Source organism: Odocoileus virginianus, unplaced genomic scaffold (genome assembly GCF_023699985.2).
Source record: "Odocoileus virginianus isolate 20LAN1187 ecotype Illinois unplaced genomic scaffold, Ovbor_1.2 Unplaced_Scaffold_4, whole genome shotgun sequence".
In the NCBI taxonomy this organism is placed as follows: domain Eukaryota; kingdom Metazoa; phylum Chordata; class Mammalia; order Artiodactyla; family Cervidae; genus Odocoileus; species Odocoileus virginianus.
Window position 1 is genome coordinate 4,344,697 of NW_027224266.1, and position 13,804 is coordinate 4,358,500.

Sequence of the window (13,804 nt, forward strand, 5' to 3'; positions counted from 1 at the left end):
ATCACCAGTCCAAGTTCAATGCATGAAACAGGGCACTCAAAGCCGGTGCACTGGGACAACCCTGAGGGATGGGATGGGAGGGAGGTGGGAGGGGGGACACATGTACACCCATGGCTGATTCATGTCAATGTATGGCAAAAACCACTACAATATTGTAAAGTAATTAGCCTCCAATTAAAATTAATTAATTAATTTTTAAAAATAATAATAGAAATGAAGGGGGAAAAAAGAAATACCAGTGGAATACAAGGTAGTTTTCAGAATTTTCTTTTCTCTGTCTGTAATTTTCACTCAGAATTCTATATAGAATTTAGGCAAGAGATCCTGTCTGCATTTTCTGTCTCAGTTTTAAGATTCAGATCATGGCCTCCATCCCCTAAGACTTTTATGCCTTATCCCAGCACATATATATCATGGAAAAAACAGGGGCAAATCAGGGCATGATGAGTACAAAGTCTCACCTCTTCTCTCTTCCAACCAATGAAAGAGGTGTTCCTGATCACAAAAGGTGATCAAGGCAGTTACATTTCTTCTGCATCCTCCTCCTCTGGTTGATCCAAGAGGGATTAGCCTTGTTTTATAACACAAGATCCATGATGCCACTGATCTACTTCACCCTTACCCATAAGCTGTGCATCCTCCAACTGGGAGATTTGGATGAGCTATGAAACCAACCTTTGCAGTAATAGACTTTCAGTGACTACCAAATAACTTCAAACAGGAAATAGAAATAGAGAACAGAATGGCTTTGGGCACTCCTGGGTGCCATATAGAAAGGAAAAGCAGAAACTAAATAAAGAAGTGCATAGACTTGAAGTCATTTGGGCTAATACCCAAAGTGGAGATCACATATTGGACTGAGATAAGGGACACTCTTGAGTAGTTCTTTGGAAAGCAGGATAAACTGAAAACACCCATTATTGTAGGAAGAAGTGAAATAATTACATACCCATGCTCCATCAGGCCCAAACAGTTCTAGGAAGTTGCCAATGAATTCCCTCGATTTCTCCTCCCACTTCTGAATTAGATCATGACTCTTTTCTTCCACTCTGTTCACAAATTCCTTTGATCTTTCTTCCACGTTTTTGACCTTCTCTTTCATCTTGTCTACCTGGTTTTGGAAGCGGTACTTCTTCTCCTGGTCAAAAATTAAAGGAGAAAGAAAGGGATTTACCCAAAAGGGCTGGGGAGAAATTAGTCATTCACAGAATGGTCAGATTTTATTTCAACTTGTGCAGGTTCTTAACTTGAAGAGTCAGGATGCTAGTTTCCAAAGGCTGGATTGATTGGAAGGCCCATCTCTAGTAAGAAAAGTCACTTCTGATTAGTCGACTTGAATGGGTACAGTGAAGTACAAGTGGTTGTAATGTTCTCTTCCTTGTAAATAGAGTTAAATTCACTTACACAAGAGAAGAACCAAAAGTATCCATTTGCTCTTTATTTTGGATAGATACTAGGTAAATACATCCCCTTGGTTCTCCTGACACTTAGACAAAAATATGAATTGTACATAGAATGGCTACTCAGAAACAGCCTGAGTTCTCTATTTTACTGGGACATTGTTAAAACCAATATTGGTTGAAATAAGTGAGACACTGGCTGGGCCTAAGCACCTATATGTTATACTAAAATTGTCACTGTCATGATATTTCCCATTAATCTAATGGAACCACATCAGTTTCCTTGGCAATGAAGAAAATTTTTGTTCTGATAGCTTCTCTGGACCGGGATTTTGTTCATAGCCTTGATGCAGCATTGCTATACCTATGTGCCTAGAAGGCATCAGATATTGGGCAACTCACATGCCATCTCTAAACCTCAGTTTTCTCAGCTGTAAAATAGGGATAATTATTGTCCCTACCCTATAGGGTTGCTGTAACAGTTAGATCATATAATGCATGTAAAGTACTTGGCACAATGTCTGGCATTTAGTAAAAGCTTAGTGTGTATTGGCTATTAGATTACGTGTAAGCAACAGAGGCATTTAATCATGTTACCTGGTGAAAGTGGAATCAAAACCATGAAGATAACATGAAACGAAGGCTCTTTTCCTCCATGAAACCATAATACATTTCCTCTTGAAAGAGTAATAAGATTTCTCATCTTTCTCCACTATATGGAATTGAAGTCCATTTCATATTTCAGAATTTTTGGAGCCACATACAGTATTACAAAACCGGGTCGGGAGTCCCTGATCTAGACTTCACAAGCATTGCTGCAGCCGCAGGGTGAGGTGTGAGCCATCGCGCTGGCGGCCAGCGGTATATAATACACGGTGACTCCACTGCTCTCAGGAGCTGCCTGAAACACTAGACTGGGCTCTGGACCAGGAGTCACAAGGCTGGGAGGCTGCTACTGCTTCTGCCTCTACTTTGCCTGAGGGACTTGAGCCAGGTCCCACCGAACTCAACTTTCCTCATTTTTCTATTGACAAATTCAAGGACTTGGGCTGGTGACAGACCCTCGTCAGGTTCCTGCTACCCGAGGTTCCGTGATTCATCTACACACTCATCCAACACACGTGATGTACTCTGCACCATAGCGCAGCCTGTGGTCACAGAAAGGCAACGGGCACATCCACACTGACTACACGGTTCCCTGAGCTAAGTGGCTTATCTACAGGCCGATGAAAGAGCGTGAGCAATAACTTTTAGAAATGGCTCGACATGCCTGGATGGGTGACTGAATTCAATTTAAAAGAATAGGCAGTTTAATTTATTGAAATAACCAGGGCTTTATGCTCTGTAAGATACCAACTAATCACTTTGACTGAATTCTTTTCAGCCACTTGTTCTGTTTGCCACTTGAACCTGACATTTTCCATTTTGTTACCCAGTCTGTACGAAGCCACAGAGCCTGGACTCGAAACACTTCCTGCCTCCTGAGGACAACTGATCATCACTAACACGATTACTGAATGAACTCTGCCTTATTCGGAGACACCGATGATTGGTCTGTGTAAGCTGATGGATAACTGTGGCTGCATATAATTGTAAATATCTAGTTTTGTAGAAAAATCACCGTATCTATTTTTGGGTGTGTGTGTGTGGAAATTCTGTATGTGTGGAGAGCTCTTATTTTGCTCACCTTGATCAGCTCCTTGGAGTTCAGGCAAACATGGTCATCTAGACTCACTAGCATCACCTCTAGCAACTGGGCTGCCCTCTTGGCTTTTTAAGAGCTAGTTTTGCTTGTTTAAAGATTGTTTTAACAGTTGCTCTATTATTAAACTAACAGCAGCTCTTTGGGAACAATATAGCAGAAATACAAAAGGAAGCCAAAGACTTCGGGCTTTTTTTAAGTGGCTGTAATTTCTCTGGACCAAAAAGAAAAAGCAGCTGTTAAAGTTTCTAATGAGCATCTGTAAGGCCTTAATAAAATGAAAATTGTAAACAGTTAAAACAAGAAAGCGTTTTCTTTGGGTTTAGCTTCTTAGAGCCTCTGTGCTCCTTCCTTCCCTTGGAGCAGAAGACAACTCTTGCCTTTCATGAGGGCAGATCTCTCAGAAACCCTTCACCCAAGTCTGAGAACTCTAATGGGGGAGGTTGGGGTGCAGAGAGGGAGGTGAGGCAGCTCCTTCAAAAAAACGTGATGTTCACTCACTACCTGTATGCCTTGGTCAAATTATGTTACCCATTTAGACACTGGTTTCTCCATCTATAAAATGGAGATAATAATACAGCATTGGGCTGTTATGTGGACTGAACGAGACAATAAATGTCAAACATCAAGAACATTGAGTGGTGTAAAGTAAGTGATTTGTAAACAGTGCCAGCAGTAGCGTGACGCGCTGGTCCTCAGGGCTGTGGGGTGGCATGCTTACATTGATAAAGCTGACATTCAGTTCCTTTGCTGTGTACCCTCTCTGGAGGTTGCGTCGGGCATAAACATCATAGTCACGGACAATCCTGGTGATGATGTCTGACGTTGAGATGCCTTCTGTTCTCTGTGTTGGAACAAACATCCCTGTTCGAACAGAAAAGACAGGATGAAGAAAAAACAACTAAGATGATCCCAGGTGACCCATTTTCTTGAATGACTCTCCTGTCCAGGACAAAGTGGCAGCTCCTAGGTCAGGGTGGCTTTCACATCTGGCCCCAGCCGACTCTGCCGGGCTCAATTCCAGGCACTCCCTGCCTGCCACAGACACTGCGTGTTTGTCATACTGGACCTGTTCCCTGGATGCACCAGGCACTCACCTGGATCTCAGCATTTGCTCATTTCAAGCCCTTCTTTCCTGCCCCGGACCCCCCTTCCCTGCCCACAGAAGCTGCAGAGTAGCTCCTCCTCGTACAGGGTCCAGTCTTAAGGCTCTGCGTCTGGGAAGTCTTTCCTGACGTCACCAGGCAGAATCCACAGCCATTAAAATATAAATTTGACTGCCATTAACAAAAGCATTTTCAGTATCCATTTCCTTGTGAAAAGGGAGCACTCTGAAAGCACAGGTAGTGTCTTGATCATCTTTATGTGTCCAGCACCCAGTTCAGTGCCCCAGTGTCTAGCACATGGAAAGTTCTCAATACATGCAAACTAAATGAGTAAGTGAATGGAGTATAGCAATTGAGTCAAAGAATTTGTGAGATCACAGCAACTCCCCTTCTTCCCCAGGGAGTTCTGCATCACGTTATAGCAAAGGAAAAGAAGAAGGGTGCAGTATTTTTATTGTCTCTGGTCTAAAGACATGCCCAGGGGTTGCGCAATGATTTTACCCTTCTAAGAGCAATCTACTCTCAATGGTGGTTTCACCACACAAAGGCCTTTTCATCTATACACTACTGGGACTGAGAAAAACAAACAAGCACAGAGGATGCCAAGTTCTCGTAGAACTTCCTTAAAGTCCTCAAAGATATATTTGAGTGTTACCAATACAAGGCTATAAAGAAGTCACAAGTGTTATCAAAGACAAGAATCTGGTGAAATCGAAGATGACATAAATAGATGGAAAGATATATCATGTTCTTGGATAGGAAGAATCTATACTGTCAAAATGCCTATACTACCCAACTCAATCTACAGATTCAATACAATCCCTATCAAATTACCAATGGCATTTTTCACAGAACTAGAACAAAAATTTTAAATTTGGATGGAGACACAAAAGGCTCCAAATTCTCAAAGCAATCTTGAAAAAGAAAAATGGCTGGAGGAATCAAGCTTCCTGACTTCAGACTATACTAGAAAGCTACAGTTATCAAAACAGGATAGTACTGTTGCAAAAGCAGATAAATAGATCAATGGAACAGGATAGAAAACTTAGAAATAAACTCACACACCTATGGTCAATTGCTCTATCACAAAGGAGGCAGACTGTACAATGGAGGAAAGACATTCTCGTCAATAAATGGTGCTGGGGAAACTGGACAGCTACATGTAAAAAAAATGAAATTAGAACATTCTTTAATACCATGCAAAAATATAAACTCGAAATGGATTAAAATTCCACATCCTGCAGAGCAACTAAGCCTGTGAGCTACAACTACTGAGCCCATGCCTTAGAGTCCATGCTCTCCAACAGAAGCCATGGCAATAAGAAGACTGCATACCACAACTAGAGAGTAGCCCCTGCTCGCCACAACTAGAGAAAGCTTGCATGTAGCAACAAAGACCCAGTGCAGTCAAAAACAAAATTTAAAAAACATTTTCAATAATGTGCGGAAGATCTAAATAGACATTTCTCCAAAGACATACAGATGGCCAAGAGGCACATGAAAAGATGCTCAACATCACTAATTATTAGAGAAATGCAAATCAAAACTACAATGAGATATCACCTCAGAATGGCCATCATCAAAAAATCTACAAACAGTAAATGCTGGAGTGGGTGTGGAGAAAAGGGAACTCTCCTACACTGTTGGTGAGAATGTAAATTGATACAGCCACTATAGAAAACAATATGAAGGCCCCTTAAGAAACTAAAAATAGAACTACCACATGACCCAGCAATCCCACTCCTGGGCATCTATCCAGAGTAAACCATGGTTAGAAAAGATATATGCACCCTAATGTTCACTGAAGCACTATTTACAATAGCCAAGAGATGGAAGCAGCCTAAATGTCCATCAATAGAGAAGTGGATAAAGAAGATGTACATATATACAACAGAATATTGCTGTCATAAAAAAGAATGAAATGATGCCATTTGCAGCAACATGAATGGACCTAGAGATTGTCATACTAAGTGAAGTAAGTCAGACACAGAAAGACAAATATCATATGATATCACTTATATGTGGAATCTAAAAAAAAGTACAAATGAACTTATTTACAAAACAGAAGTAGAGTCACAGATGTAGAAAACAAACTTATGGTTACCAGGGATGGGGGGAGGAATAAATTGAGAGATTGGGACTGACATATACACCCTACGTATAAAAACAGATAACTAAAAACCTGCTGTATAGCATAGGGAACTGTATTCAATACTCTGGAATGGCCTACATGGGAAAATAATCTTAAAAAGAGCAGAAATATGTGACATATAACTGATTCACTTTGCTGTACACCTGAAACTAACACAGCGTGGTTAATCGACTATACTCCAATATAAAATAAATTTTCAAAAATAATTTAAAAAGACAAGAATCTGGTTCATGCTTGTACTTCTGTTGTCGACTGAAATCACATGCTGGTAATTGAAATCTTTCTATCTAATGTGATAATGGTTACTCAGTCAGAGATATCAGGCATCACACAGCATGATGGACAGAGCTTAGGGACAGGGGTGCTGGGTCCTCCGTTTCTAGACTTGAGCAAGTCATTCAAGCCTCAGGAGGCAAGTTACTAACCTCAGCCTCCAGAGTTGAGAAATGAGCTGGCCGTGCAAGATGACCTCATCTGTGCCACCTCCCTCTCCCTTAGTCCTTATGTCCAATCAATGTCTTTCCGCTCACCAACCTACTTTCCAAGTGTCTCCCTGGTTCGCCTGCTTCTCTCCATCCTCCATCTAAACCAACCTAACCCCATCTTGTTCAAAGATTACAGCAAGAGCCTCAACACCAGTCTCCGTAGATACCGCTTTTCTATCCCCTCAAATCCACTCTCCCACAGCCAGAGCTGCAGAACAGTCTTTCAAAATCCTGCTCGACATCCTCATTGGCTTTGTATTTAGATTCGAACACTGTCCTTTGGATTTGGATTCGAAGCCTTGACTCTGCAGCAGCTCGCTTTCTCCCTTCCCTGTGCTCCCTCCAGTCTCCTCTCAGACCTTCCGCCTTCACTCCTAAGCCAAGGTCTCTGTGCTACGCAGTGGCAGCGGGCATCGTTCTCCTCGTCTCCTAGGGAGCTGAGCAGTGGGCTGGCCCAGCCTTGGCCTCGCCACACTGGACTCCAGTGTCCTGCGAGCACTGCCCCCCCCCTGCCACAAATGTACTGTGGCCCTGAGGGCAGAAACCTCTTTTAGCACGCTCTAAGACAGTGGACTCAAAACAGAAATCTAAGTAGAAGGCAGAGGACAGAAACATCTAAACGCATGGATATTAACAGCACCCAACTGATGCGACTGTGCGGGGGGCTCTGATGGGCGAGGGGCCCCAAGCCAGGGACCCTGAGACCACACCCTCACCTCAGCGAGAGCAGCTAGGAGCTTTCCTGGGGAGGAGTACGTCCTGTCTTTCAGCAGGCAGGCATCGCACTCACGAGCCCTGCCTGCTGAAACGTTAAGAGGAGTGTCTAGTCACACACAGACTTTAGGAAGTCACTCGGACACTGGTGACATGTGCTCACCCTTTCTCTGAAGACACAGGGTGAGGTCTCTGGGGCTGAGTAACTGGAAACTGGGGTTGGGGAGAGATTTGCTTTGGCCGGTTAGGAGGTGGGCCTCTGAAAGAAGCCAAGCCCTCTGCTGACATAATGAGGCACCCGGCTTCCTCCAAATCCTAATTATTGCTCTGCTAAAAATATTCAGGAATGAGCATGATCAGAGAACCTTTTTTTTATCACGCTTTTCAGAATTACGGCATTTGGTTATGGAGCTATTTTAAGAAGCAACAAAGCACATGTTAATGAAGAAAACTTTCGACAGTAGTAGGCAGTATTAGAATGATGATGAGACATGTGGACCTTACAGTCTACTTCATTTAAACTTCATCTCCTCCTCTGGCTCTGCCGGAGAATTTTGACATGCCGTTCTGACAAGCAGAGCAGAGGGCTATAAGGTTTAGTTCCCACCATCCATATCTCTTGGCTTCATATAAAGTGATTCTGGACTTTCAGAAGGAACTTCAATGAGAGGATAAAAGCCCATCATGGATGCTGACGTCATTTCTGAGCACCTTTCTCCCACGTCTTCTCTACCCAGACCCCAAGCAGATTTCTACTGTGCCTCTCCCTTGGTGAGGAATCAGCAAAAAGATCAATGGATAACAATAGACGGCCCTTGTGCATATGAAAAGTCACACCTAAGTCTTATGCCTGTGCTCCCAGAGCAAGTAAAATACCACCTGACTATTCAATTTGGAGATGGGAATTGTGGTGGACTAAAAGTGGGCATGACCCCTAACCCTGGGCGTCTGAGCTGGCCTTCGTGACTTTCTTATAACAAATGGAACGTGGCATAAGTGATGCTGAGTGACTTCAAAGGCTAGCTCAGAAGAAGATTTGCATCTTCCGTTGAAGGTGTTTCCTCTCCAGATGCATCCGCATCTGGGAGCCAAGCCACCATGCTGTGAGGGGCCCACACATGGCAAGGCCACCTGGAGGTGTTCCAGTGTTAACCCCAACTGAGCTCCCTGTCGACAAACAGCATTCACTGCCAGTCACTTAAGCATACCACCAGGGACCTCCCTGATAGCTCAGTTGGTAAAGAATCCACCCGCAATGCAGGAGACCCCAGTTCGATTCCTGGGTCAGGAAGATCCCCTGGAGAAGAGATAGGCTACCCACTCCAGTATTCTTGGGCTTCCCTTGTGGCTCAGCTGGTAAAGAATCCACCTGCAATGCGGGAGACCTGGGTTCAATCCCTGGGTTGGGAAGACCCCCTGGAGAAGGGAAAGGCTACCCACTCCAGTATTCTGGCCTGGAGAAGTCCATGGACTGTATAGTCCATGGGGTTGCAAAGAGTTGGACATGACTGAGTGACTTTCACAGGGACCTTCAGCTCAACTGGGCCTTCAGATGCTGGCAGCCCCAGCCAGTGTCTGAATACAGCCATTTGAGAGACCCTGAACAGGAACCATCCAGCCAAGCCCTTGCTGAGATCCTGTCCCGCAAAATGATGAGCGAAAAATAGGAGCTCTTTTAAGTCGCTAGCTGCAGGAATAATTTGTTATGCAACAATCGGATGATCAACTGCTTAGAGTTAGAAAAATAATGGACCTGTTTGTGAAATGAAAATATCTCCTGCTATATTAATAAACAAGAAATGTCACAGCCATCAGTGATTTCTGGCCTCCAAATGTGAATGAGGGCTCCCAAACTGTCGATCCAGCGGATGCTGCCACCCCCACAGTGATTGCTGAGGAGCTGGGGAATGCAAGAAGCAAGGTGAACAAGGAAACAGGATTGGCCCCAGATAGCTGAGGTGCATATGAAAGGAATGAATTCAGTGAGCCCAGAGGCTTGCATCTTCCCATACACAGAATGCTAAATTCCTTAACTTGATACCTGATCTTTGATGTTCAGACTGCCTGCTCCCTTTGTTGCAAACTTGTATATAGCCTGACTCCCCCTCCTGCCTCCTTGGAGCAGTTTTCTCAGAGCTACTGAGATGCTGTCTCCCAGGCTCGGAGTCCTAAACATTCCCACCAAATAAAATAACTCTCTACTTTCAGGTTGTGACTATATTTTTTAGTCGACATGTTTTTATATACCCAACAGCTAGAACTTGAGGCTTTATTCCCTAAAATTAGCAGACTAACTTTTTCTTAGCTCACTAGAGGCTCTTCATCCAGAAATAAAGCCACCAGCAAATGCTTGTTCCTACTGTACAAAGTAACTGAAGAACTGTCACCCCAGGAAACGCTGATTCAGTTAACCCTAGGGGTAACCAGAGGAGTAACCTTGGGTGAACCAGAATCCCTGGTCTGGACCCATGCTACTCTAAGTCAGGTTTAGGAATGTGCAGGAGCTAACAACCTGGGAGCTCTTTAGAAATGGGGACCTTAGGTCCCAGAAGACCTCCTGAACCCAATGCTGCATGTCCACAAGACCATGCAGGATCTGCAGGCACATGTACCCTTGACAGGCACTGGTCTGTACCAGGCTCTCACAGCAACTTCAGGAAAGGAGCAGCTTGCTTACAGCTCAGATCTTATGAAGAATTAAAAGTAATAGTCACCTCATGCCATAACCCACAGCTGTGTTACTAACACATTAGCCAGTTTTTCCCCCATGTTTCTTAGCAGCCTTCCAACTCTGAAGCGTATGGGGTTTCCTTTCTTGGAACTCCTTACAAACAGGATTGGTGTTTGAGAACGTCAGCCTCCTGTTCTTACCCAATGCTCCTGACCACCAGGGTGAGGTGTGAGGTAGAGATCCCTGCCCCCCCAGGGTGAGCAACTGGAGTTTGTTCCCTATGGACAGAAACTCCAAAATATCCATAGCAGGACAATCAAGAGAAGAAGCTGGGCCCTGCCCAGATAACAGAAAAGGAGACCACATATTTCTCATTCTCCAAGTCAAGGAAACCTTCCCAACTAGAAAGCTCCATGAAGCAAAAGGGGAGTGATGTCAACTACCCACAGGCCTCTTCAGTGGAATCCATATTGGTTGAGTGATGTACATGTACACATGGGAGGATCCTGAGATATACCAAACATGGACTCAGAACCAGACAAAGCAAGATGATTGGTCAGAGGAAATCCAGAAGAAATGTTCCATAAAACAGATTCAAGCCACCACAAGGGCATGGCTCCCTCTAGGTCCACCTGTGTGTCTATCCACATGTACTGTACTCTTTCTCCTAATAAACACTTTACTTGTTTCACTACTTCTGTCTTTGTGGGAATTCTTTTCTGCAAAGCTGAAGGGCCAGGGCCTTGTCACTGACCACTGGTCTAGTGGCTAGGACTCGGTGCTCTCACTGCCGAGACTCCACCTTAATCTCTGGACCTCAGTCTCTGGCCAGGAACTGAAACCCGGCTTCAAGCTGCTGAAGGCCAAGGCCACCCAAGACCTTAGGGAGTCCTTTCTAAGGAAACAGTACAGACCTGCTCAGGGTACCACAGAGCTTCCACAGCAGGCCCCAAGATGATGTGAGCCAACAGAAACACCGTCAAGGAGACTAACTATATTATACGCAGCAGAACAAATTTCTGATGTATTATCTAAGGTCATTTCCAGGATGGGGAGGATGTCTGTCCTGAGGCCCTCTTCCCACTGACACTCCATCACCTCAGGGGAAAGCAGATGTAGCTGAGAATACAGGAGACTGTGCTCAGATTTTGACCTCTAAAACAGGCTCTTCTGAAAACTCATTTCCAAAAGAATAGTTATGAACGACAGGGCTTTCATTTGAAAGAGCTGAGCTTTGAGGACTGCAGAAAGGGTTTTCTAAATCCCAGGAATGTTCTTTTAATTATTGAGAATCAGAGGCTGAGTGGACTCAGGGTATAAAATATTTAGCTGTAAGCCCTGGAGTGGAGAAGACATGAAGTTAACACAGGGGCGGTTTCCTGCCCTCCAGGAAGAAGAAAAGTCCCTCCTGGGATTGAGGGAAATGCCCAGAGAGGGATCAGTAGGTAAGGAGCAGGAGCAAGAGATTATGAGCAGGGCCTGTGTCTTGCCCTGATGCGGGTTCAACCCCCAGGGGCAGAGGCAAGGAAGAGACCCCCATAGAAGGCCCAGAGCAGAGAGGCTAGTATCTTGCTTACCTCAAGGCACTCTGGGAGGAAATGGCCCCACAGAGACCCCATGCCAACATGCTGAGGCCTGGGAAGAGCATTCCTTAGGGCCTAATGTGGCTCCCCCCAAGGCCCTCCAGTAGACAGTGGAGGACAATTCTGATGTTGCCAGAGACCCTCTCAAGGAACACTGAAGGGAGCTGGGACCTAAGACCAGCGTGACTGCAGTATGGGGAAGCGAATCCATGGCTGAGGCTGTGGCAAGGACAGGCCAAAGGGGGAGGTGGCTGTGAACAGATGGAGCAGGCGGCCGAGTGTCAGAGGGTGGTGGTGGGGGTCTGTTAGCCAGGGATGATGGCTGAGCAGGTCTCGAAATCCCACGACCAAGGGTCAACAGAGCCAGATCCTCACCCCACTCAAGTCAACACTCAGATCACGGCAGGAGGAGAAGGCCAAAAGTTGAGTCCACACAATCTGAGTGCAAATCTTGAGGAGTCTGAATTACTTCAAGAGTGGTTTTTCTGTCATCTTTGGAGACAGGAGGTCCTAAGTTTGGTTACCAACAAAGGTCCTTATAGTCAAAGCTATGGTTTTTCACAGTAGTTATGTATGGATGTGAGAGTTGGACCATAAAGAAGGCTGAGCACTGAAGAATTGATGCTTTCGAACTGTGGTGTTGGAGAAGACTCTTGAGAGTCCTTGGACTGCAAGGAGATCAAATCAGTCAATCCTAAAGGAAATCAGTCCTGAATATTCATTGGAAGGACTGATGCTGAAGCTGCAGCTCCAATACTTTGGCCACCTGATGTGAAGAACTGACTCCTTAGAAAAGACCCTGACAGTGGGAAAGATTGAAGGCAGGAGGAGAAGGGGACGACAGAGGATGAGATGGTTGGATAGCATCACCAACTCAATGGACATGAGTTTGAGCAAACTCTGGGAGTTGGTGATGGACAGGGAAGCCTGGTGTGCTGCAGTCCATGGGGTTGCAAAGAGTCGGACATGACTGAGCGACTGAACAACAACAAAGTTTGGTTACAGAAATTATTCTCCCCCTCCCCAGCTGGTCCTTCTCCCACACCTGCTCCTGGCACTCCCTGCCTCAGAGGACAGTTGGCTCCATGTGATACAGAGTTAGGCCTAAGCCACCCGTCCCACCAGTTGCCAGTCTGTCTCTCTGCTGTCACCTCCACACACCCTTCACACATGAACACTGTTGATTCTCTCCAAATACCCTACACTTCTTCATATACTCCCACCTTGGGACATGCCTCACCCACAGGCTTCTAATACTTTGGTGTAATTATTTACATCCGGCTCTGTCCTCTTTCAAAGGTGAGGGCTCTGTCTTATTCATATTCGTATCTCATTTCCCCACCAACAGCTCCAGCCTTGTGGATGCACTCAGCAGTTCATGTGTTAATTCACGAGAATCAAAAGCTTCCAAAGATGGAATGGGCTGCCTCAGGAGAGAGGACATTCCACTTCATGGGAGATGTGCCAGCATCAGTTCTACCCAGGGCTGGCAGTGATGCCAGAGAAGGGGCAGAAGACTGGGCAACTGACCCTCAGGAGCCTGTGCTATGCTCAGAGTCTGAAGGCCCCTGAGTATTGGGAAAAGGCAGCAGTGGCTGCAGGCTGAGGGGAAGGATGCTGGGACCAACATGCATGGAGTTCCAGCGGCCCCCAGGGAGTGGGGAAGAAGGCTCTGGTGGTAGACGCCAGCAATGGGGGCAGCTCAAATATAATGGAACGTGTATTAAGCTTCCTGAAGTCCCTATGGAAAGCATATGGTAACTGACTCAACCACAGTGTCTGTGCCATGCACCATGCCAGATGATGCTTTAATGCATGGAGGGAGGTATGCACGGGTGCAGTGCAGTCCCTATAGATGAGATGCATGGTAGATGGCTTCCCTGATAGCTCAGTTGGTAAAGAATCCGCCTGCAATGTGGGAGACCTGGGTTCGATCCCTGGGTTGGAAGATCCCCTGGAGAAGGGAAAGGCTACCCACTCCAGTATTCTGG

General features: G+C 45.3%; 1 protein-coding gene across 1 annotated transcript in view; it reads right to left on the minus strand.

The window, feature by feature from the left end:
* PCYT1B (phosphate cytidylyltransferase 1B, choline) overlaps positions 1-13,804 on the minus strand; it is a 37,111-nt gene that overhangs the window by 13,908 nt on the left and 9,399 nt on the right. Inside the window, exons 2-3 of the mRNA XM_070462382.1 lie at positions 3,824-3,966; positions 950-1,138 (exon numbers count right to left, since the gene is read on the minus strand). Coding sequence (XP_070318483.1) covers positions 950-1,138; positions 3,824-3,966 — 332 coding nt within the window. The remainder of the gene's footprint in view (positions 1-949; positions 1,139-3,823; positions 3,967-13,804) is intronic.